Source organism: Mus caroli, unplaced genomic scaffold (genome assembly GCF_978045245.1).
Source record: "Mus caroli unplaced genomic scaffold, Mus_caroli_1 scaffold_7, whole genome shotgun sequence".
In the NCBI taxonomy this organism is placed as follows: Eukaryota; Metazoa; Chordata; class Mammalia; order Rodentia; family Muridae; genus Mus; species Mus caroli.
In genome coordinates, this window is record NW_028227262.1 from 63,227,226 (window position 1) to 63,253,473 (window position 26,248).

The 26,248-nt window shown below is 48.5% G+C and overlaps 1 protein-coding gene across 7 annotated transcripts in view; it reads right to left on the minus strand.

Annotated features, from left to right (window-relative positions):
• The window catches only part of Add2 (adducin 2), a 98,518-nt gene that overhangs the window by 24,409 nt on the left and 47,861 nt on the right, over nt 1–26,248 (minus strand). For 3 of the 7 annotated variants that reach the window (XM_085840422.1, XM_085840424.1, XM_085840427.1), the window contains exons 2-8: nt 18,208–18,306; nt 14,947–15,163; nt 13,921–14,059; nt 7,937–8,088; nt 7,444–7,524; nt 3,978–4,127; nt 2,099–2,242 (exon numbers count right to left, since the gene is read on the minus strand). In XM_085840422.1, the coding sequence (XP_085696548.1) occupies nt 2,099–2,242; nt 3,978–4,127; nt 7,444–7,524; nt 7,937–8,088; nt 13,921–14,059; nt 14,947–15,129 (849 nt within the window). In that variant the 5' untranslated portion in view covers nt 15,130–15,163; nt 18,208–18,306. Of the gene's footprint in view, nt 1–2,098; nt 2,243–3,977; nt 4,128–7,443; nt 7,525–7,936; nt 8,089–13,920; nt 14,060–14,946; nt 15,164–18,207; nt 18,310–18,458; nt 18,481–26,248 lie in introns of those variants that run through there. The other 4 variants (XM_085840421.1, XM_085840423.1, XM_085840426.1 and 1 more) reach the window with 2 other exon arrangements.

Below are 26,248 nucleotides of genomic sequence, written 5' to 3' on the forward strand. Positions count from 1 at the left end.
CAAGAGGATGCGCTCTGAGAGGTGACCCTGCAGAAACAGGCAGCCGTATTATCTTCTCTTTGGACCTCTGGGTTGTGCTGCTCCACAGACTTGGCTCTGACATCCTCAGATTACCTCAAATCGGTTTTTCAAATGAGAACATTTTCAAATGGAAATTCTCCTGGCCAACTGGAGACAGACTCTGGACCAGACCTGGGGTTCTCATGGGGAAAGTTTCTGATTTGGCTGGGCCAGTGAGTAAAAAGGGTGAAGAGACCAGAAAGATGCTTTGATCAAGATCAAGATTCCCCAAGGGTCAAGTTCTACTTCCTTCCCTGAAAGAAATACTCATGATTGGTTTGACCCTCAGCAAGCTTGAAATCAGACAAAGCCAAGTGGGAACTGAGGCAAAGCTCTATGCATTCAAGCTTCCCTGCAGAGAGCTCAGGCTCAGGCTCAGGCTCAGGCTCAGGCTCAGGCTCAGGCTCAGGCTCAGGCTCAGGCTCAGGCTCAGGCTCAGGCTCAGGCTCAGGCTCAGGCTCAGGCTCAGGCTCAGACTCAGAGCACCACATCCTCTCTAAGAATAGATGAAGTTCTTTCCTCTCTAATGCCAGAGACTTAGAAGGAGCTCAGAGTTCAAGAGCATAAACAGAAGCACAGGGAACACCCTCCCTTAGATTGCCACAGCCCACAAAGGTGTGCTATTAGCTAACACTGCTGGGGCTGCTGGGGCAGAAGTAGCAGCAGGGCTCCTCCTCCAAAGCAGAGCTGGGGAAGCAGGGGCTCACGAGAAGTGAGGCTGCCTCACAGCTCTTTTCTAGTCACATGTGCTAGTAGAAAACAGTGCTTAGACTTAAGCCAAGCAACATTGCAGCTCTGCTCTCTTTTAACTAGTTGGTAACTAATAAGTGGAATTAGTTGATTAATACAGCACATGGATTTGGAGAGACTGTAGAGAAATAACCCATATATTAGACACAGGGAAGAAAGCAGAAGGGACGACCTTTTAGGGAGGCAATTGGGCAAAATGAAGTCAGACTTCAAAAGTGTATCCGCTAGAAGTGTCTAGGGGAGCCTCCTCAAGCCCCAAGGATTAGCTGGCAAGATTTCCACCTGGTGGTGTGAGTTGGGGTGGAAAGCAACCCCTGGAAGGCTCAACTACAGGGGACTTCTGAGTGATGGAGAGAACAGAGACATGCAAAGCCATTTAGTGTGCATTGCTAGGTGAGGGAGAACTGATTTTCTGGTTTTATAAATATATGTGAAAAGCCTTAGAGAATGCATCAACATCTCAGAGCAATGTGGGAGAAGTAGCTTCAAAAAGTTTTCTTTCTAAAAAAAAAAATTATCTGTAAAATTTGGAGGCTAGAGAGATGGCTCAGCTGTTAAGAGTGCTTTCTGCTCTTGTAGAGGACCCAGGTTTGGGTCTGAGCATTTATGTCAGGTTGCTTACAAGCGCCTGCAACTCCAGCTCCAGGGCATATGATGCCCCCTTCTGGCCTCCACATACACTGCACATATACAAATCTTTTAAAAAAGTCTACAAAAGGGGCCAGGCGTGGTGGCGCACACCTTTAATCCCAGCACTCAGGAGGCAGAGGCAGGTGGATTTCTGAGTTTGAGGCCAGCTTGGTCTACAAAGTGAGTTCCAGGACAGCCAGGACTATACAAAAAACAAACAAACAAAACAAAAGTCTACAAAACAAATATTCTCCAATAAATACATGATGCCTTTGTGATGCTAACGCTCTGTGTCTGTCTGTGTGTGTGTGTGTGTGTGTGTGTGTGTGTGCGCGCGCGCGCGCGCGCGCTCGCGTGCGTGGGCTTGCATCTTGAACCAGAGGTGAACACTGGGCATCTTTCTCAATTGTTCACCACCCAATTTTGAAGCGTGGAGCTCACTGATGCACTCAAACTGGCCACACAAACCCCGGGGATACACCTCCCAGCACTGGGGTTATAGGTATGGGATGCCACACCCAGTATTTTATGTGGGTACTGGAGATGGAACTGAGGCTCTGTACAGCAAGCTCTTTATCCTTTGAGCTGTCTCCCCCAGTTCTGTGACAGCATTTGACAGTACCACTCCACAGCAACACCCCTGCCCCTAGAAACAAACCTTGCAGGTGGGTCCAAGGCACTTCTGCAAGTTGATTCGGTCAGCTTCCTGCTCCATTTCCCCATTGAAGTCATAGTAGGCCATGTCCCCCACCAGCAGGGCATTATGGGAGACCGGCAGGAGGCCGCACTTCATAGCTGACACCTACAGGAAAACAATAGTTGCCTAGCAACTGCAGCCCAGAACCAGGGTGCCCTGGTCCTCTCTCCTCAGAGCACAGCACGCCAGCCCTGCTCTGGGGCCAGGGAGTGTGGGATGGTCATGGGGAGGAAGAAGCCTGTACCACCCAGGCCTTTCTCACTGAGGACTCTAAGGGCTTCTCATTCTCTTGCACATCACTCCAAGGCTGTGAGGACAGCTGAGCAGAGCACACCAAGGAGGGTACTAGCCCAGTCCCAGCTTTGTTCTGTGAGGAGGTAGGATTGGCAGAAACGTTTCCCCCCTGAGTATAGCCCTGGCACAGGGTAAGTGTAAGGACCCAGGCTAAAACTCTTGACATAAGCTGGAGTCGTTTTAGAAGAGGGAGCATCAATTAAGAAAATACTCCCACCAGGTTGGCCCTTGGGCAAGCCTGTGGGCCGTTTGCTTTTTTGATGATTGATGTAAGAGGCCCAGCTCACTGTGGGTATGCCACTCTGATGTTGGTGGCCCTGGATGCTATCAAGAAAATAGGCTGAGCAAGCTATGGGGACTAAGTCAGTAAGCAAAGTACCTCCATGGCCTCTGCATCAGTTTCTGCCTCCAGGTTCCTACCCTGGGTTCTTGCCCTGACTCCTCTGAATGATGGAGACTGCAGGTTGTAAGATTAAAACAAGCTCTTGGATCCCTGTTGATTCAGGCCAGGAAAGTAAACCAACGCAGAGCCCTACCTCATTTATCATTGAAAACGAATAGCATGGTGAGGTGTGGAAGGGCCTTCCTGATCTTGCCTCACTGCCCCAAATCAGCCCGAGATTTCAGAGACCCTCAACACAAACACCCTATTGTGTCTTGGTCCCAGTTCAGGGATGTCTATACCCCATGACCTGTGTGTTTCCCTCAGAAATCAACAAGCTACTGCTATGTGCTCCGACCCTACAGGTCTGGTGCCAGCAGAGGATGACAGCCAAGGCAATGCCCAGTGTGTACTGTTTCTCCAAGTGACACTGCATCGTCCTCCACACACTTGAAGAGCTGGCCTCAGGTGCTACCTGTGCCCTGTCCTCTCCCCGTTTTACTGGACCCTTCCCCAGATCTGAGCTGCCCGGAACTATAGGAAAGTCTGCAGGCTCACTTCCCACCAGCTTACTCGCTTCTCTGAAGGGCTGGGTCCTGCCGGGACAGGGCAGCCTGAAGCCCAACCACAGTGACGTGGGTGGACACTTGGAAGGTGCAGTTGCCTGGCTGAGTTCTCAGCTGTAGCCACAGCAGAGGGGAGTCTGTGAAATACACATTCCCACCCCCTTCACGCTTCACCGAGACCTTGGTAATGAAAAGAGGGCTGGAATAGAAAGTCCTAAGCTGAGAATTCACCCTCTTGGCCTGAGTTCCAGATCTTTACAAACATTTTTTATCATTATTTTTATTTTTTATTTTATGTGTATGGGTGTTTTGCCTTCATGTTTGTCTGAGCATCACCTGCATGCAGTACCTGCAAAGGCCAGAACAGAGGGTGTCAAATTTCCTGGGACTAGGGTTACAGACAGCTGTGAGCGGCCATATGGCTGCTGAGAATGGAAGCGAAGTCCTCTGGAAGAGCAGCTCTTAACTACTGAACCATCTCTCTGCCCCCTTTCCAGAATTTTTAGATGATGACATGGCTATACTCCAGATGATATCTGCTCAGGGAGAAACTTAGGCACTCCAGGCTGGCTGCCACAGGAAGTCAGGCACTACTCACCGCTGCGGTGGCAGGCGTGTGCAGGTGGATGGCACACCGCACGTCGGGCCTGGCGGCATAGATGGCTGAGTGCAGACTGAAGCCCGTGGTGTCCACCGGGAAGCAACTGCTGCCCTTCTCCACCACCTCTCCCAGAATGTTCACCTTAATCTAGGCAGTAAAGAAGAGACCAGACTCAGGGCTCCTGCCCTCTTCCACACATGGGCCCAGTGCATTCCCTGGCCCACGTTCACCACTCCAGACAACAGGAGCAATGACTGGGGTACCCCTGGTGCTGGGGTACAGCAACAGGGAGTCCTGCCTGTGGTGAATCCTAAGGGGTGGCAGGTGGATTCTGCAGGGAAAGTGGTGGGGCCGTTTCTCAGACTTTATTATGCATTGCTTCAGACACTGTCAAAATAGTTTCTAAACATAGAAAAAACGATACTTCTAGCAATTTCCCAAATGATGTCCAGGCTGTGGCCCACATACCCACTCCCAGTAATGAGCTAGAAGAGAATCAGTGCTAGAGTCCTCTAGAAGCCGCTAAGAAGAATCTTGAATGCCTGCAGAAACCTTCCCAGAGGAAGTCATGTCTAAGCTGAGCCACCTCATTTGTGAAACATCTTAATATACAAAGGTAAAGAGAATGACATACTGAACACCTTTCACCTGTCACAGAAAAGGGACCAATGGAAAGATGTCCCTTTCTTAGCTTGTTTTCTACTTCAAGAGACAAGCAAGTGGCTTGGCTAAGAAATGCCACACACAACATGTGCATGAAGAAACAGTAAGGGAGAATGGAGGAGGAGGAGAAAGGGGATAGGGGAGGGGTAGACTAGAGTGGGAGGGGGAAAAAGGAGAGTAAGAGAGGGTGAGAGAGCAAATGAGCAAACAAGAGAAAGAGACAGGCACACATACAGTGAGTGCTGGTAGGAGAAAGAGCACATACATGTATGCATGTGTATATGTACACACACATATGCACACATGCATGTGCAAACACACGCAGATGCACTCAGACACACACACACACACCACATAGAGGGTGCAGGGCCCCATTCTGGCTCTGGTTTGGACCTTGAGGACAAACCCAAGCCTGGCTTAAGTTTTCAGACCTGTCTCAGTCACTTCCATATCGGGTGACTCAGCAAGACCTGTTTGGCCCTGCCTCTGCCTAGCCATTGCCAATGTAGAGCTTTGCCATTGGCCCTGTCAGTCACTCCATACCCTTTGTCACCCTTCCCCACCTCCTACATCATCTTACCCCACCAAAAATCCCCCTTCCTACGTTCCAAACTTATGTAATTGAGAGGCTGACGCCATAAAGTTGAGTTCCTGCTTTGACAGACTCCCAGCCCAGGTGTGTTTCTTTTGGGCCATCAACACTCGCCATCCTGCTCAGCCCCAGAGAGACCTCCACAGGACTGGGACCTCTCTCCTCTCACCTGGACCTGCCAGCAAGGAGCCAGCAAGAGGGAGGGAGCGAGGGAGGGAGGGAGGGAGGGAGGGAGAGAGAGATAGAGAGAGGAAGAGAGAGAGAGGGAGGGAGAGAGAGAGAGAGAGAGAGAGAGAGAGAGAGAGAGAGAGAGAGAGAGAGAGAGAGAGAGAAATATGTTGCTATTGGTTTTAGTGTTCCTACTTAACAAATGGACAAATGGATTCACAAAGCACCAACATCACACACAGAAGGGCTTTTACTGACTGGTACAAGACAGTGACCTTCTGCATAGAAATGGTAAGATATTTCATCCTCAAGGTGTCCCCACCAACCCTCGCAGCACATTGCAAGGTCCACCCCACAAAGACCCAAATCACCCAACAGAAACCTAGATTCTGAGGCAAGGTTTTCTTAACCTAGTGGTTCTCAGCCTTTCTAACGCTGTGACCCTTTCGTACAATTCTTCATGTTGTGGTCACCCCCGACCATAAAATTATTTTGTTGCTACTTCAAAACTATAGTTTTGCAGCTGTTATGAATTGCAATGTATATATTTGATACGGGGTCATGGCTCAGGCTGAGAGCTGATATCCTGACACTTTGGCGAGCATGCGCTCTGGTTCTCAGGCACTCTGCTGCCCTGGGCTCACAGGAATATGATTACACTTTACACACGTTAGTGAGATTTTAGTTTCTTAGAAAGAAAGAAGGGGGGGGGGGAGGAGAGGGAGATGGGGAAAGAAGGAAAATCACTGTTAAGTTGGCCCTCAAAACAGGAAGCACCTATGACAGCCAGACTCTAACACTGAAGGCAGCTCCACAAATGCTCTCGCACCCCATTCCCCAAATTCCACAGACAAAAGAGGGACTAAAGGGCAGTGACATCGTGGTATGGGGATGGGCACACTATTGTACTCTGTGCTAATAGCACAGGAGCAGCATCCAACAGGCCCACTGCAAACCTCTCTGTGGAGTGGGTTCCTGGGTTAGGAGTGGCATGACGCTGGCTGGGTGTGACAACAACTCCTCCAGGTCACGATCCTTAAAACAAATGCACGTGCTCAGCCTGGTTCCCTGTTCCTCTGAGTGGCTCCTGTGTCCCTTATCTCATCAATGCACCTGTGACTTGGGTCATTCAAGAATCTCCACAACCTAGTGAGACGGTGGCCAGTCCACCTGGTGCCTCTGTGGAGATGAGAACCCTGAGGACCTCCCCAGAGCTCAGGCTTGGGCTCTGCTGCTGTGCACATTTACAAAAGAAGTGCATCGTGAGACACTGCAGGGAGTGGCACCTCATGATTTCACCTGCTCCTCTCCTCCTCCCCAACCACATTCCCCCCTTTTAGGGTAGGAGCTGTACCTCCGTGCACAGCATCCCAGGGTTGGTCCACACCCTACACTACCTCCTAGGAGTGACTTCCACAGCCTGCAGGGTCTGCCCATACCTCAGACCACCTCCTGCTTGTGATTCCCACTTCTGAACACATCACAATACCAACTGCCTCTGCCCCAGGGAATCCACCCCACCCCCCACCAGCTTCTCGGTACTCAACCTCAGCCGCCAGCCCAGCTGATCAGCAGGCCCACTAAGCACACAAGCCCAGAACTGCAATTGTCCTGATGTCTGCTGGCCTCCACACCTCTGTTTAAGACAATCCGTGAACAAAGAAAACAGATTGCCTTGCTTCCACCTCCAGATTCCAAATGCTGAGCCATGCTTGCAAGTCTCTTAATCTCCTGCTCTGAGAACAGTGTGTCCCAATCTGAGGAAGCTTTCCTCATGACATGAGCTCTAACTTGAAGCCAAGAGTCTACCCGGGACCCCAGGCCCATTCTGTCCTCCCTCCCGCTGTGTTTGTGGCCTGAACCCCAACCACATCATGCCTTAGGAACCCATTGTGGCCATGCATCTTCTCTGCCCAGGGAGAGCCGAGTCCCTCAAGGAACAGAGCAGTAGGCTTTAACGTGGAGATGACCTGTCCCTCCATGGTCAGATGGGTACTGTCATCTTAGTAAAGGTTGGCACTGTTGCTGGACCACACTTACCAGGCTGGAGGCTGTGACCTCGCTGCAGGAAACTCCCTTGGGGCTGATCAGGAAGTGGTCCTGCTCCTTGCTCACTCTCAGCTGGGAAGACAGATAAGAGACTCAGGGCCAAACAGAGAGGGAAAACAGACACTTCCTCGGAGGCTGTTTAAATCCTTTTCTCCTTGAACTCACTGCACCAAGGCTTCCTCTAGTGAACCCTCCTCCCCAGAGAGATGAGGAGGTTTAGTCTTTCTTTAAACTGTGGAAATGGAGCCTCCAGAGTTAGGCACGGCCCGGGATACAAGAGCTGGTTCCCATCCAAAGAGGCACCCAGGGGGCGGGTTGTCTCTCCTGATGTCCATTGTGGTTAGCAATCTTGGAAGAGGTGAGTGGATTTTAACCTAGGGCCACTGACAGTGCTTGGTCCTAGGTTAAAGAGTCAGGAGTCTTCCCTTTAGGTTTTGTGGGGATAGGAGGATGGGCAAACGGACACAGGGCACCTGCTCCTCACCGTGACGTAGGTGTCACTGAGCTGCGCCCAGCCGTAGAGGTCCAGGAGACGGTAGACACTGCTGATCTTGCACCGCATAAGCCTCTCCCCCTTGGCCAGGTTCAGGGAGTCGGCAGTGTGGAGGTCGTTGATGGGTGTCATCATGGAGAAGTCTGCAGGGATGGGAGGGGACAGTGCATCTCCCTGAGGACAAGAGTCCCCACCAGCCAGCCTGGTCCTTGTCCTGTGCCCCTCTAGATCTCACTGACTAATGCTACCATGGTAAAAGATCTGCACCTGCCAGAGGATCAAACAGCCCTTGACTCACACCTAGAGGAAGAAAGGTTGTAGAGTGGCCATGCCACTCTTGCAAAGCCCTCTCCTCTATTGAAACTGGTGCTGCTTTTGGAGGAAAGCCAATAATTCAGGTGGTTCAGCGTGTGACCAACGTGCACTCATCCATAGGCTCACCCCTAGCACTGCAAAAAGTCATGGTGGTAATGCACGTCTGTAACTCAGCACTCACTTAGGACGTGAAGGCAGGACGACCAGAAGTTAGGGATTATCCTGGGCTAAAGACCAAGTCTGAGACCAGTCTGGGCTATAGGAGAATTTGTCTTAAGGAAACAAAATAAACAAAGCCACATCAAGGCTCAAAGCCATGAACAAAGAGTTCTTAGAATGCCAAGGCTGCCATAAACCCTAAAGAGGAGCATTGGTTGTGTAAACGCAGAATGACTGGGTAACTGCAGAATGACCAGGTAACTGCAGAATGGTTTCTGAGTGGAAGTGTGCAGAGGTGTCAGAGGTGCTGGACAGAACGCCTGCTGTCGCTGTGTTTTGAGTGACCATGCAACAGAACTTCCTCTGTGGCTTGGAAACAAAGCACATAGAAAGCCACATCAACCATGAAGACATTTTCTCAACTTTCCCCCAAATCATGTTTGAGAGACTCAGACCCCAGAAGCCAAGTCTGGCTAGAGAGCTGCAATGTCTGGTGGCGTGTGTCTGTTTCTATTAGGACAGATAGCCATGCAATCATGTGTCACTTTTCTCTAGGAAATTGAGGGAAAGTCTGAGAGATTTGGAAATGGGCCCCTGGGAGAGGGGGCTAGCAATCTTATCCTCAGGGCACCCCTGACGTCTGAGCTTATGGGCAGTCTGTTCCCTTAACCATGATGGTTACTGCCTATGAGCTTCAGGGGAGCAGAGGAAGGTATATACAAGCTAAGGGCTCGAGAGACATCAGCGGTAAAGAGCATTTGTTGCTCTTGCAAAGACTAAGCTCAGTTCCCAGCACCTATGTCAGGGGCATACATTTATACACACACACACATACACTCGCCATGTACACACATGCATGCATGCACACACATATGCACATGCACACCACATTTTCTTTTTAAAAGTCCACTGGTTAAGTAAAAAATTTAAAGGTCATATTACCATTATCAAAGTATTATTTTGTCAGGACCAGGTTGGGTATGGTAAAATGTTTCTGTAATTCTGTAATTCCAGCACTCAGGATGTCAAAGTGGGAGCCCATCTCAAAACAAACAAAACGTGAAGTAAAACATATGCTAAGCACAAAGAGAAATGAACAATAATGAAGTGGATGGACCAACCTTCACTTTTGACAAAATCCAATGAAAATGGAGATATAAATTAAATTGAGTGTCCTAGAGACTGCCTCTAACTATAGATCATTTTAAAATAATTATATTAGGTTGCAAAAAGCTCTCACTGAACCCTTGACATGGAACTTAAGAACTTCTAATTCTATGAAGGCTGACATTGACCGATCTATAGAAGAATAAGCATTCAATAGCTTGGCAATGAGAAAAGACAGCTCAAGGGATAAAAAACAGACCAAGGGGGGCTGCTGCTCAGTGCGTGCCTGGCATGTGTGCAGCTGTGGTTCACTGCAGCACCATCAAAACAACGTGTGTGCAGCTGTGGTTCACTGCCAGCCCATCAAAACAACGTGTGTGCAGCTGTGGTTCACTGCAGCACCATCAAAACAATGTGTGTGCAGCTGTGGTTCACTGCCAGCCCATCAAAACATGTGTGTGCAGCTGTGGTTCACTGCAGCACCATCAAAACAATGTGTGTGCAGCTGTGGTTCACTGCCAGCCCATCAAAACATGTGTGTGTGCAGCTGTGGTTAATGGATACAAATGTAGGCATATCCAGGAAGAGGGAATCTTATCTGGGGGAATTGTGTCCATCGGATTGACCTTCAGTCATGTCTGTAGGTACATTTTCTTGCTTAATGATTGATGTGGGAGGGCCCAGCCCACTGTGGGCGTGGTCACCTTTGGGCTGATGGTCCTGGGTTATTCAAAAAGCAAGCTAAGCAAACCAGTAAGCAGCCCTCCTCCGTGACTTCTGCTTTAGTTCCTGCCCTTCAACGATGAGTTCCTGCCTGGACTTCCCTCAATGATGTTCTGACATGTAAGCCAAATAAACCCTTTGCTCTCAGTGCTCTTGGTTGTGGTGTTTAACATAGCAATAAGAAACTGGAACATAAATAGTGTGGAAAATAGTAAGTGCAAAACCAAAGCCAGCCAGATGTGGTAAAGTCCATGTATAACCCCAGCCCTTGTGAGGTGAAGGCATGAGGGTTAACGTCTTGGCCAATCAGAACTATGTGATTCGACTCTGCTCCCTGTCTCCTCCCACTAACGCCTAGGCTATAGCTTGGGCAAGCAGTGCTTGTTTGGCAGGTACAAAGCTCTGAGTTTGATCCCTGTTGTTGGAAAAGAAATTAGTAATCGGGGGAAAAAATTAAGAACTGATAAACAAATACGAGAATTAGTGTGTAAAACCTATGAATAAATAAATATGATTTGTTCAATAAGGGAAACTGAGAACACAGTACAGTAGAAGCCAGCATAAAACCCAGCCACCACCCAGCACAAGACCTAAAAATAAAAGGTGTATTGTAAGTCACCTCATTTTAAAGAGAATCCATCAACATAGATATTTTCATATAAAATATATGATCAAAATTTACCAACACAGCAGCAAAATAAAATTTTAAATGCCAGGTAAGAACTGAAGGGGTAAGCATTAAGAATCTCTGGAAATGCTCTAGATCTGGATAACTGTGAAAGTGAGCTGTAAGCCTTTGAGAGAGATGTTCCTGCTTTGCTTAAACTCCATCAGGGCAAGGAGAAAGGTGGAGTCTCCCTGCTCATGATTAAAGTCATGGCTGATTGCCCTAGAGTGGACTGCTCACCCTCACATGAGAATATATGTGCTTAAATCCTTAACAGAAGTCTAACAGTAAAACCCACAACAGCGTATCAGAATAAGGAACTAGAGCCAAGAAGATGGCTCAGCTGGTAAAGAGGCTGCCGTCAAGAAGGAGGGCCCGTGTTCATCACCAATCACCAGAGAACCCATGTAAAAAAAAAAAAAAAGCCAAGTATCTTGGGACACACTTGGTAATCCTAGCACTGGGGAGATAGAAACAGAAGGAGTTCTGGGACTGTCCATCTAGCTGATGTGAGTTCTAGGCCAGTGAGAGGCCCTCTCTCAAAATATGTGGTGGGTTGCTCTGAAGGATCAACCTGTAAGATTGAACTCTGGTTTCCACATGCATATGTGCTTATATGTGAACTTGAGTGTACACACACATACACACACACACACACACACACACACACAGAACCAGAGATAATTTAGAACCTGGTATTCCGAGATCTGTCACTATAACTCATTGTGACAATTGCTCAAGGGGACATAAAGGGATCAGTACCCCAAATGCATAATGTTATTTCTCAAAATCTATTTCTGAACAGAAAGCTATGATGAGCTAGAAAAAAGACATTTTCTCAACGTGATAAAGAATAATGATCTCAACTTCTATGATGACAGAATTTCCATTAAAGTCAGATGCAAGACAAGGATGACTACTCTCTAAATTATTAAATGTCATTCCAAAGCCTGAGGGGATATAACCAGAAAACTAGAAAAAATAAGGCCAAAGGCAAAATGCTGGCAGACTAAGGCAAAATGTCAATGTTTGCAGACAATGTGATTTTTCTATATATAAAAACACAAGGCCAGAAAGATAGCTCAGAGGGGGAAAGTGCTTTGCTGTCAAGGGGCTTCCATGGTGGAAGGAGAGAACCAATTCTTGTGGGCTGACTTCTGACCTCCATATATACATATATATAAATATGTATATATATATATACTCACAAACATAGGTATGATTACATACATACACACATACATACGCATGCACATAAATAAATAAAATAATAAAATGATTTTAAAACTCTAGATAATGTGTATATGCATATTCAAGAAAAAGTTGCATAAAGATTCATTTATAACAACCAAATTATATATTTTTTTCTGGATGGGCTTAAGACATCATCAGATCATATGAAAATAACTTGTAAGCTTTCCAGGTGGATATTATAGGACTAGCATAAACATACCTTGTTTCTCAATATTCTAAATCAGCTTTCTAAAATATTTTAAAATTATCTCCCACACACTAAGTAGAATATTCTAGAACCAACCATACACATTTCCCCCACAGAAACTATATTCTAAAATAAAAATAAAGAATTCCAACTCCTCTACCAAGTCAATCCCAACACAACTCAAATCAAAATCCTAGAAGGATTATTTTAAGGCAGAGGAGAATAGAGCTTGACAAAGTAACTCCAAAATTACTTTATAGAATAAATTTGCCTAAGAGATTAAGATAAATTGGTGATTAACTATGGCCCTTTGACCTATTGTCTAGGCAGGTGGCCAGCAGTGGAAGACACAAAGGAAAAGAACAGAAGCTCTGTTCTGTAACAATGTATTCTACAATATAACAAATGCTATGAGCAAAATTAAAAGTCAAAAGAGAAACTGAGAAATGACTGTAATATTTTCGACAGATTGTGGGGAAATAGCATAAATTTATAAAGATTTTAAAAACCTATTCACAGCACACTAATAGGAAAACTGACAAAGCATGGGAACAGACATTTTGCTATTAAAAAGCACAGACGAAGGCTTAGGTACAGCCTGTCTCAGGGGGAAGGGAGGAACAGCGACTAACAGTCTGAGACGAGGTGGAAGCAGGGCCACGCCCACCACACTCTGTTGAGAGCAAGGTTGGCAAGTCTCTTTCTCCGGGATGGTGAAGGGACAGAATCTGCTTTGTGCTATGCTTCCTAGCTCCTATTTGCATTCTTTCAGCCATTCTTACCATTTATCTTCAGAAGACAGTCCAAGCATTTCACCATTTTCTTATTATAATTTATCCTTTGAAGACAGTTGTGCATGTAGCATCACATTTATTTACCAGGATGCCTACCACACTGTGCTTCATAATAGAAAAGAGATGAACACAATCTAAAACTCCAGGAAGGAATGACTAATTCATCAGCATGCAGCCACAAAAATTACTGCAGAACCCTATGTACAATGCAAAAATTTAGTTGGTATACCATTAAAATATATCTTTTTCCTGCTTTCAATCATCTATCTATACTAAACCAAAAAAGATACATCAAAATATTGCTAAGAGTGATTTTTGGAGTTCTCAAAACACAGCGAAGTAGGTTTTGGCTTTTCTTTCTCAAATGCGTCCTTAGTTGTGGTCATCACCCTATACATCTGAGTCATATGCAACTTCCAGGCTGTGGGCAGAGCTGCAGTTCAGGAAGGGAGCCCACACACATAGTCGCAGCTCCTCTTACTGCTCAATGATGATCATCCTGGCTGGTCTCCTGGCTCCACTCACCTTCTTCTCATGCCCTGAAGTCACCTCCACCCTTCCCACCCCTGGCATCATGAGCAATTCTCCCATGGGTCTTTATTTCACAGCAATATCAGAAGCAGAGCCAGGCATCTCTTTGCCCAGGCCTGCTAATGCAACTGCAGCTTGGCTATTGCCTAGCAACCAAGCTGCTTCCGGAGCTTTCTCCTCCCTTCCCAACCACAGCCCTCTTCCTCTGCTCCTGGCAGACACCCAGGCACCCACATACTCATGGAAGAAGCTGGGAAGACTGCGTGGGAGGTGCTGGCCATGAAGTCCGCGATCTGTCGGAGGGCCCAGATGTTGGAGGAGTTGTTGCCCTTCTTCATTTGCTCCTGGATGAGGCCTTCCAGCTCCTCCCTGAAAGACTGCAGCAGGCCAAGGGGTTGGTGCCCTGTTCCTCATGGAGGGCCAAGAGCCCAGCAAGATTTCACAAGATGGCGAGGCCCTACAGGTCCCCAGGGATTGGTGCCCAGCTCCTTGCAGGAGAACTAAGGACCCCTGCAGGTTCCTAGGAGCTGAGGGCACAGCAAGCTCAGAGGGGCTGGTCCCTGAGCGCTGCACAGGGGGTGATCTCCACCCACTCCCTTCCTGCAACTCCTTCACAGGAGGACTGGTCCTGCAAGTAGCCAGGAGATTGCTCTTCCAGCTCTTCAGTAACGGCCAAGGACCCTGAGGAATCCCCAGATGCAGGTTCACTAGGGCCCAGGTGCCTCTTCAGATTGCAGGGTAGGTATTCAAAAAGACACTGGTAAAGAACCTGGACCCCATTTTTGTGCGGTTAGTCCAGATTCCAGCTCCCTCCTATCTGAGCCACAGCCAAGGCTGTACCAGTCATGGCAGGACTTCTCTTTAGAGGGAATTAATGAATGAGAAAGTATGCCCTCCCCTGCCCCCCCCCGCCCCACATGTTAGCACACCCAGGGCTCTTCTCACACATCTGGATTCTTACTGATTGGCTAGGAGGAGAGGGAGAAGGAGTGGAGGGGCTTTGGGGTGCCTGCCACTGTGACGTACTGAACCTGTAAGCCAGCCCTAATTAAATGCTGCCCTTGTAAAAGTTGCCTTGGTCATGGTGTCTCTTCACAGCAGTACAACCCTAACTAAGACAGAGAAGAGATCAACTACCCACGTGGCCAGGCCCATCCTGTTCAGCAAGCCTAAACTGTCAAGACCCTGCGTGAGGGACAGGGAGACAGAGCCACTGGTCTTTTGAGTCTCTGGGAAACCAGCCCTCCCTGCCCTGCCCACTCACAGGGCTCTGCAGGATCATGGTGACCCTCTTCTTCTGCTCCATCAAGTTGAAGTCCTGTCGCAGGTCAGCTGCACGGTTGCGAAGTCGCAAGTACTCAGGATCATCTTCAGAGAACCGGTCAAAGTAGTGCTGCCCCTGAGAGGGTGGCGGGGAGGCCGCCTCGGGGACTGTGTCCTCGCTCATGGTCCTGCTAAGGCTTCAATCCACTCCTGGAACCCTGTAGAAGAAGGACAGGGTGAGCTACCAGTGGGCCAACTGCTTGCTGAAGCAAAGGGTGGTGTGACTCACTATGTCCTGTGGCTATTTCCAAGTGAGAAGGCAGGTCACCTCCTGGGATGATAACCCATAGGGGCTGCTAATGCACCATCAGGTTCTATTCAAACAAGTGTCCAGTTTAATTGATCCACTGGATGTCAGAGGAGACTTCCTAGGTGGAGTGTAAATGTGGGCTGCAAACCTTTTTGAGTCTTTCTGTATTGAGTTCTTACAGAGTCAGGCAGGAGCCATTCAGATACACATGGGTACTTTAGTAAAAGGATGTAGAGGGCTATGATGGGCCAGGGTGTAGTTAATAGTGAAAAGTACTTGCTCACCCAGGTTGTGTCTGGTGTCTGTGCCCAGCATCCCAAATTATATAAACGCCCTTTTCTTTTTGTAGGCCTCCTCAAAAGCTATGGTCCAGAAATTCGCAAAAGAACACTACTTCCAGGAACAGGGGAAGCATCTCATTTAGTGTGGAACATGCTAGACAACTCTACCCAACACCCTAAACAAAAAAACTCAGAGTGTTTTAAGTAAGTTTATGACCTCGTGTTGGGCCTGTGCTGTCCAGGCCTCATGTATATTCTAAATGGAGAAAGAGAGGCCTGCGGCTGGGGCCCATTTCAGGTGAGCAGGTCTGGACTGGAAGTCAGTTCTATACTTTGAACAGCTCTGTCCCTTGACACCTGCAGGTGTTCAGTGGGTCTCTTCCCCTCTCTGCCTCATCTTATCTATCTCTCACTGAGGGGTGAGCAGAATGACCACTGGGCTCCTTCCAAGGACACTGTGCATCCATGCTGCTTGAAGCCAGCTCATCCTGGACCTTTGGGGTAAGAAGGAATGAGAAGACAGGTGCAGAGGACACAGCCCATCCAAGCTGTGAAGACATGGATGGGGCAGCAGAAGTTCTGCCATGGATCCTCCCCACTCAGCTGGCACTGCTCTCCCTGGTACCAAGGCAATCTCCACAGCACTTTCAAAGCCCTGAACCTTGAATGTTTTTGAAATAGAACCAAGCAGCCCTGCCTTGTGTGTACCTTGGTATGATCATGGATACATGAACTACCTACATCCTAACACACATCCTTGTAGGACTCTAAGCCACCAGTTCCAGAAGCACCAAGCTTTCTGCATCCCCGTGCCTGGGATGGTGTGGTCCTGAGCCCTCCTGACTTTAGTCCATTCTGTTTAACAGAAAGGCACTGGGCCATAGCTGCCCTGCCATGACTCTGGCCATGGTTCTACATGTGCTTTCAAAAGGATGGCTAACTCTGTCCCCACGGGACAGGGATTCTGTAAAGCAAGGCATCCTTTCTGCAACTCCCATCCACAGTGCTGGTGGTGACTAGTTATCTAAAGATGGCTTAGTGGATAAGGGAGCAATACTGAAGTAAAACCACCTGGGTTCAAGTTTCAGCAACACCACTTAGAAGCTACGTGGTCTTTGGCCAATTCACCTAACTGCACTGAACAACAGTTAAAGGAAAGCAAAGTGTCCGTGAGTGTGTGTGTGTGTGTGTGTGTGTGTGTGTGTGTGTGTGTTCATCTTTAGTCTTACTAGGTGCCACTGAGGGGGTGCAATCTTCAGCTATTAGGAACTTCATGAGGAGAGTCTGGGATTCATCCATAAGCAGAAGCACACTAAATAACCATAATGAAGTGTTTTAGCTCAAGAAGCCAATTCAGTCTTGAGCTCTGTTAACACACGGAGCATAGCAAGGGAAATGACACATCACCCCAGAGACCACGGGGCTGTTAAGTTAGATCTCTGGGCTAGACATGATGAGAGCAAGCTTCAGAGATGCTGCCTCAGTTTCTGTACTAAGCTTCAAAACTCCTTTGCAACTTGCTAAATGTCTGAAGGATAGAACTTTCTGTTACTCATCGTGAGTTCCTTTCAAGGAAACCCAAGTTTGTTCTAAAATAGCTGAGCCCTGTGGTTCCTCAGACAGCGTTCAGGGAGAGTCTGGCCACTCAGAAAGGCCAGATGCACGCACACATTCTCATCTTCACACTCTCGTTCTCTCCCCACCCCACCCCCACCCTCTCTCCCCGCTAGAGACTGTGTTCCGTCAAAGGACAAATGATCCACGCATCTATGTTAAAGCTCCCTGACTTAGGAAACAGCTCTGTACACCAGGGCGTGGTGACCAGGACCACATGTTGGGAGCAATGATCCACATTAGACCCTGTGTGTGCATCTCTTCCACCAGCTATCCCTGACTCTGTGCCTTTATAGTGAAACCACGATTGCAAACAAAGCATTTCTGGTGTGTTTTAGAGTCATTCCAATAAATTATTGGATCTAAGGAAGGGTTACAGGATTCCCTCCCCTCTTCATAAGCTTCTAACCATGCCATACAGGCGTGAAGGTGGTTTGGGGCTCCACAAGTGCCCATAAGGGTCTTGTTATCTTAGGCATTGATTCCTTGGCAAAATGAGATTGTAGGTCCCAGCAACTTCTCTTCTCCACCATGATTTTTATACCCAGGCCCTCTCTATTGGTGGGTGCTACTGTCTTCATGTTCAGACATCCACTGAGAGGCCACCTAACCTCATGAGGTCTCATGGGCAGCATTTACTCAGCTGGAACCCTGTCTAGCTCAGACCTTCACTCCTCTGCTCCTTCCCACTGCCCCCAAACACATAGCAAGCCACTTTGTGGGATGAGAGCTTAGGCTAGTTTCCTGGTCTGGGAGTCAACTGGCAGAGGGGAACTACAGACAGATTTTCCTGGGGGGCCTGAGAAAGGACTTCCCACCAACAGGAACAGCTGATAAAGGGAGACAGAGTACTGGCTATCTGGTTTTCCTGGAGTCAATGTCTCTGGGTGCTGCAAAGGGCTCCAGCACATCTAAGGATGGGACCGGGTATGGAGTGCTAACAATATTCTATGTATCTCTCAGTCTGATATGGGAGTTCAGAGCAATATCTTGAATGTCTAGACCATCGCTCTCAGTAAACTTCCCCTATGGTCTCCAAAAGCCATCGACCACTTACCAGTAGGCTGAACTGGGCCTGTCCAGTCTCTGTCTTCAGTGACAGGTCTTCACAATTAGGAGGGCTGGCACAGCCACACTTCACACAGCCGGGTAGGAACTGCTAAAAAAAAAGTGCAGACATCAGTACCTCGGCTTCACTAATCACCACCTAAGTCAGGCGAAGCTCTTTACCTGACTCATCCACAGTTGCTGGGACCCACTTAGAAATGATCTAGAAATGAGTGTTTAAAAGCTAATCACTACCATTACCATGTTAAGAAGACTCTATCGCCTTTATAACTGGAACCAAACTTCCTTTAAGATCCCATTTGTTGCAGGCTGAGGGAAGAGAGAGGAAAGGAAGGAGACAAAGAAGTCAGGGGACAAAGTTTGGAGCTGAGACAAAAGGATGGACCATCTAGAGACTGCCATATGCAGGGATCCATCCCATAATCAGCCTCCAAACGCTGACACCATTGCATACACTAGCAAGATTTTGCTGAAAGGACCCTGATATAGCTGTCTCTTGTGAGACTATGCCGGGGCCTAGCAAACACATAAGGGATGCTCACAGTCAGCTATTGGATGGAACACAGGGCCCCCAATGGAGGAGTTAGAGAAAGTACCCAAGGAGCTAAAGGGAACTGCAACCCTATAGGTGGAACAACAATATGAACTAACCAGTACCCCGGAGCTCTTGACTCTAGCTGCATATGTATCAAATGATGGCCTAGTCGGCCATCACTGGAAAGAGAGGCCCATTGGTCATGCAAACTTTATATGTTCCAGTACAGGGGAACGCCAGGGCCAAAAAGTGGGAATGGGTGGGTAGGGGGGTGGGGGGGGAGGGCATGGGGGACTTTTGGGATAGCATTGGAAATGTAAATGAGGAAAATACCTAATAAAAATATTTTAAAAAAAGAAGGCAGGGAAGAAGGAGAGGAGGGAAGGCCTGAGAAAGGGAGGGGGAAGGGAGGAGTGAGGAGGAGGGAGGAAAAAGGAAGTGTGGAAGAGGGGATGAGGAAGACAGCAGAAGGAGAAAGGGAAGAGGTAAAAAAAAAAAAGGAGGCGAAGCTGCAGAGGGGGGAAGGAGGAGGGAAGTGGGGAAGAAAGGGAGGAGGAGAGGGAGGAGGAGGAGAGGGAGGAGGAATAGGACATGGAGGAGGAGGAAGAGAAGAGGGAGGAGGAGGTGAGGGAGGAGGAAGAGGACATGGAGGAGGAGGAAGAGAAGAGGGAGGAGGAGGTGAGGGAGGAGGAGGAGAGGGAAGAGGAGGAGGGGGAGGAGGAGAGGGATGAGGAGAGGGAAGAAGAGGAGGAAAAGGAGAGAGAGGAGCAGGAAAGGGAGGAGCAGGAGGAAGCTACAGGAGCCACTATAGTTGTTCTGAGAGCGGGAAAAGCAGAGTATGTTACCAGGAGAACTCCTGCCCAAGGCTTCCCAAAACGCTTTACTGACAGCCACTGTACTCTGGTGCTAGGGTGAGAAGTCTGAGGATCACTCCCCAGAGACAGAAACATCCTGAAGAATACCACACCCCAGGAAGGTGGGAAAGCCTTGGACTAGAAAGAATTTTGCATAGAATGAAAGGATGGAGTGAACCGAGCTAGGATTGTGTGGGTGGGATCCTCGGAAGGGGAAAGTCACTGACATTCAACAGACATGGGGAAGACACTCAGGAGCCAAAGGTTCTTGAAGATTGGTGAGCAGGACGTGTGTGTGTGTGTGTGTGTGTGTGTGTGTGTGAGACATGTGTACACACACACACACACACACACATCCCTGGATGTCCTGTTGCCCAGTCCCCAGGTGCTTTGGTGTCTCACCCAGGGCCAACCTCCCCTATGTCCCCCACCCATGGCTGAGGCTCAGCCCTGCTCATTCCCTGTCCTGAAGGTGGAGAAGCGACCATCTGGAACTTGGCCTCTCAATGAGGAGCAAGAAGAATGGATTTGGGGGTGTACATGCCTATGCTCCCTGAGACAGCCCCCTCTGCAGCTTACCTAGTGGGCCTGGAGTTTTACATCTCAGTACCCTACAGTCTTCAAGGCCAGACTTGAAGTTCATCTTGCAACCTCAGGGACTAGGGATGTTTCCAAAAGCCAGGCCTTGTGTTTAGCATGTCTAGCACCTGCTGGTGACTGCTAAACAGTGCTTTCATTTACTAATTATTTTAGCTACAACAGGATCATAGCCACTATTATGCCGCCCTCCATGGCCCTGTCTTCATTACTGACCCTGTGATATCGCTGCTTAAACTTCTGATGCCCTTCCTAAGAACTAGTACTGCCTCAGAGGTCAGAACTCACAGGATTTGAAATGCCGGGTCTGAATAATATCCTATACACAGTAAAGAATTCACCCCAGAACTGATCTGATGAGGAGGTAGACCTCTGTCTCCCACAGGAACCGCGTAAACCCAGCTTTGTGCCACCCCTGACTGGAGTGAAATGGCCCTAGAGTTCTTACAACTACTCTGGGGTGATAACTCAGTGTAAGCAGAAACTGCAGAGTCAGGCTGCACTGGGCTGGAACAGGCAGGAAATCAGCACAATTAAAATGGCTTTCCATGGGCCAGAGCACTTTCAGCAGCACCAGCTCCTGTGGCTTCCCAGTCCATGCCTCAAGAGCTCCCCTGTCTTAGCTGGGATTTCTACTGCTGTGATAAAAACACCTGGGAAGTCACAGCAGAAACTCAAGGCAGGAACCTGGAAGCAGGAATTGACAGAGGCCATAGAGGGACACTGCTTAGTAGCTTGCTTAGTGACTTATTCAGCCTGCTTTCTTATACAACCCAGGACCACCAGCCCAGGGTTAACAATGCCCACAGTGGGTTAGGCCCTCCCACATCAATCATTAATCAAGAAAATATCCTATAGACTTGCCTGCAGGCAATGTGGATGAAAGTGTTTTCTCAATTGAGAGCCTGTCTTAGCAATTGGCTCTAGCTTTATGTCCTTGTGGACATAAAACCAACTCAGACACCTCTACATCTAGCTTCCAGCCCCCAAAGAGCTGGGAAGCAAAGGACAGCATGGGCTGTAGCAGTCACGCTGGGAAGAAGAGACACTTGACATCCCAACAGATCGAGGTGGCTCAGAGAGCCAAAACACATGGCACCCAGGGCAACACCCACACTAGGTATGCCACCAAGCCGGCATGAAGGCACCAAGAGTCTCACAGGGGATTCCAGTCTGCATTCAGACACAAAAAATGCTAAAGAACCTTTCCAGTCTTAATGTCAGTCTTAATGTCAGCCTGCCCGATGGACTGTGGCTTTGGTTAGTCGTAACATGACATGGCTATACCTAGGCTGGGCCCACCTCTCTGTCTTACCAGCAACTGTCCCAAGTAGACTAGAATCAACCTTGATGACTGCCTCTCCTTGCCCTGTGGATTTCAGTCACAGAAACCTTCTAGATTTATGTCCCTTTGTCTTTGCCGTCCATGGCGGGTGGCCTGTATAACCCTTCTTGTCTCCTGACCACTGTCCAACTGGCTGCTGGAGTCTCTGCAAACCAGTTCCTGCCTGCCATGGCCCTGCTGAAACCCAGTGTTATTCAAGCGGAGCACTGAACTGGCATCTTTAAGTCCTGTTCTTTCAGTCAAAACTTAGTCAAATTGGGAGCCCACTACAAAAATGGCAGACATTCCTTTCTTTCACCCTTGCCAAGTATCCAACTATAATTATGAATTTGCTTTTTAAAACCAAATGCAAACTCACTGACATGCCCCAAACCAAGCGTGGTAAGCCATGTTTTCTCTCCCCTCTTTTACTCCTCCCTCTTTAGGGAGGCCACCAATAGAATAAAATCACACCCTGAGGTGACATTCTGTATCTGTCCCACTCCTTTCCCTCATGCTCTGAGATACTCATAATTCATTGGCAGACTCTCTGGGGACAGTGGGGTTTCACAGGAACACTCATTCCTCTTTACCCCCTCCTGACACCTGGGGGTCCTCTTTTTGGGGAGTCTGCCCAGTCTTCAGCTGTCACTCATTTTCCCTTAATTTTTTTCATTCTTCTTTTAACCCAACAGCAACAGCTATTACCCAGAGTTCCTAGCAAGGGGAAGAAGTTGGTTTTGGTGCGTTTCTGTTCTAGAAGTTACACGGGGCTGGTCTAAGGTAGATGCTGGATAAATGCTAACTGACTAAGCAGACATGCGACTAATGGTGTCACTAATGGAAGTAGGGTCAGATCAACAAAGCAGAACCAGGTCCACCCAGGCCCAAGGGGAGCTCACAGCACAGAGGCTCCTTATAGGGAAAGGTTGACAGGTACCCTGAGGATAAGTCACAACCTCCTAGACTGTGCTCCTTTGATATACAGCCCAGAGCATGGCCCCTAAGGCCAGTCTGGTACAAACTCCAGCAGATCTGTCACTTCAGTGAGGTGTCTCTGGACCAGAAGAGTCTTATGCTGGGTACACACAGCCAAAATAGTTGTGAGCTGTCTTTCTGCTGGGTGCCACTGCCATAGGCCCAGCTACCTGAAAGCCCAGCCCTGCCTCTTCCCAGATCAGCTCTGAGCAAAACCAGCCTTGGGCACTTGCTGAAAGTCTCAGACATGGCATCAGAACCCACACTCACCCACCCTACATCCTGCCAAACAAGTCCAAGTCACACGCAACACTGACACCAGGGGCCCAAGAAGCAAGTAATGTCCACCCCACACTCCTCAACCCTCCTGCTCTCTAAAAGCCCCCAACCCAAATTTTGTCTCCCTCAGGAAGCCCTGGACCCCTGGATGCCCTTCCCAATGTGACCAGGACTTGGCTCTGCCCTCCACAGCTCTAGGCTCCAGAAGGCTGGAGGCACAGCTGTGCTGCAAGTCACTGCCAAGGGCATTTTCCTCCCTGCCTCATTAAGAGAAAGTCGCCCACAGTCCCTGGAGGGTGCACTGGCTCCCTGAAGCTGGAAAGAACTGAGCAGCCACAAGAAAAACAGACAGGAGCCCATCTATATAGCCAGACATTGCTAACATCTAAAGATTAAGCTCTGTGTGGCTTGAGAGGTGGGTGACCATCTCTAACCATGTCACTGGGGCATCTCCAGATCAGGACAGACAGTTATATGCTTGGCATGCAGAGCCTGGACAGCCACGAGCTGCCCTCACATTCCAGGTCACCACACCACTGGCTCAGCTGCTTGAAAACCCAGCCTTAGCTCCTCCCAGGTCAGTTATGGGCAAGGCCAGCCACAGGCACTTGCTGCAAGCCTCGTGCCCAGCGTCAGAACCCACACTCACCTATCCTCCATCCTTGAAGACTCCCACAAATGGAAGAGGCAGTGGCTATGGCCTTGCTGCTGTTACTCAGAATAGGTGTGGGCAGTTAAACAAGAGACTCGGCCACACCCTGCCTGCCATGTTCAGATAAAGGCAGGATCGTGGGGGACACTTATCACAGTCTCTCACACCACATGATTCTTCATTCTTCCATGTTCCATCTCATGTAATAACCACTGTGGTCATTTAGGACCAAAGTACTTTTAAAAAGAAGAAAAGAGGAGGGGCGGAAGAGGTGGTAAAATCAATGTCAGCCTCCTGAAACCCTGCTGGCCGGAAGCTCTTCACTGCTGCCTGCCTTGCATGCACCCGAGTACTGATTTCTGGGTACTCCTGATGTGTGCTCTTCTAGAGAGACTCAGGGGAGTGCTAAGAGCTTCTGGCTCAGGACCTCACACTCAAGGAGCCAATAGATGAGTTTCCCATTCACCTGTTAGTGTGAACAGCAGCCAGTGCTGCTCCCACAGGGCTAGACTCACTTGGTTTCCTTTCCTCTCACTGTGCAGCAATGGGTCTGGTCAGGAGCTTCAGAAGCCAGGAGTGACCAGGAACAGGAACTGGACACCAGAGCAAGATACTGGGAGAGGCATCTCCCAGTCATCCAAAGAGCCATAGTCAGTCTGTGTTCATTGAAAATGAGGGTGCATATAAGACACAGAAACAGAGACACATGAATGCTGACATGTAGTCAACTGGTCATCTCGATATGGGGTCTGGAAAGGAAGGCCAGGTCTGACCGGAAACAGACCTTGCTCAGTGCTGCTATGGACTTTTATGAGAATCAAGGTCTTGATTTAGATTTTAAATGATAGATATCATTCAATGCATGGAGCTGTGAAGCTCAGAAGCTGCAGGGGCTGGGCCAGGCCTTCTATAAGCCCTGCAATGAAGAGCCAGTGTCTTGGTTTTCCAGGTGTGGAGCTAAGGCCTTGGGTACCTGAGTGACTAGATCTGCAGCTCTGAGCTGGTTGAGAAGAGCCTGAGTTTGAACACATATGACTGACAGCTTCTTTCTTTCCTTCACCAATCCCCACCCCGCTCAAATGAGGAGGAATATATGCCACAAACCCAGTAGAATGGTAGTGGCAGTATGGTGACAGGAATATGGAAAAAAGCCAAGGGCCCCAGCCCAAAGTTCAGTTTGTATCCTTGACAGAAGCCCTGAGCATTCAGCCTGGGAAGGGGAACCTGGTCCCCACTCCTGGCAAACAGGCTCAGAAGTAAGCTGGCTCCAGCTCAAGAGGAAGTAGCCATTAGGAGCCAAGAGTCAGAGAGGCACCTCTGGTACTCTCTTTGATAATGTGGTCTGCAGGGCTGGGAGGTGGCCATTGATCACCCAACACATACTTCCATGACTTCTGGGTCACTAAGGTAGGGCTCTGCTGGACCTGGACTCAGAAACCCCTCTCACGTGCCAGGTTCTGCACAACTGCTAGAGACGTAAGTAGCAGACTCCACTGTCTCTGCTCTCAAAAGGCCTTCTTGGGATGGGGCCAGTTGCATCTTTGGTGGTGTGGAAGTGGACAGTTCCTGACATTGGGGCTCCAACACTGGGCTTTAACCTGCACAATAGGTACCTCTGCTATTGATCCCCAAACCAAGTGGCCTTCAAGCCTTCGTGAGGGAGAAGAGAGGCTTATAGGAAGCTCTGAGTTCACAGAGGCTGGGAGAAACTAGCAGACTGGCTGGCTGGTCCTGGCTCTTCATTCATGATCCCTCCAGGGAAGAGGTCCGCAACCTTGCGATGGGTAGATAACAACAGAGGCTGACTGCCCTCTGAGTCACCATTTCTCACCTCCACTGTCTGGCAATCCATCCAGGCCCTAAGGAGGGAGTCACCTTGTCTACCCTTTGCCTTCAGGCAAGAGCCCAGGGAAACAAACCTTGAAAATGGTTAACCTGAACGAGTATAAACATCACAATGTTCTTATGTTGGCCCAGGGTGACATCTCTGCTTGAGGTTCTATCTCATAGCCCTCCCTCCTCCCAGCCAAGAGCTCCAGGGAGCAGCTCCCATGACACCTTCTGCATGAACACAGCAAACACCCCCAGCCACCAGTGGTGGAATGATATACATTTTTAATACATGGAGGTCATAATTGTCAAGTTGCTTTTGTTCTATTAAGGCTTGCGATGGGTGTGGTGTTTTTGTTTTGTTTTTTTACCAAATGGCACAAGAGAAAATTGTATTAAGACCTTTAAGAGGTGAGAGGTTTTAAGATTATGGGGAATGCTCTTAAAAGGGATTGTGGGATGTCAGGTATGTCTTCTCTCTTGTACCCAGTCATGAGGCAAGCTGTTTCCTTTGTCATGCCTCATGCCATGGTGCTGTCACAGACCCAAAGCAATGGGACCATTCAGCCATGGTCTGAATCTTTGACAGCTGTGGCCCAAATAAGCTTTTCTTTCTTTCTTTCTTTCTTTCTTTCTTTCTTTCTTTCTTTCTTTCTTTCTTTCTTTCTTTCTTTCTTTCTTTCTTTTCTTCCTTCCTTCCTTCCTTCCTTCCTTCCTTCCTTCCTTCCTTCCTTCCTCTCTCTCTCTCTCTCTCTCTCTCTCTCTCTCTCTCTCTCTTTCTTTCTTTCTTTCTTTCTTTCTTTCTTTTTTAAGCTGACTGATCTCAAGTGTTTAATCACAGTTACAGACGCAGGCTAACAGTTACTGAGAGTCCAGGTGTGAATGCTCATTCTTTCTCAAATGTCATCTTCCTTGCAGGATGCAGAGGACAGAGGAAACACTCTGGGCAATGGATGCCACCAGCACGTGGAAGAAAGGCAG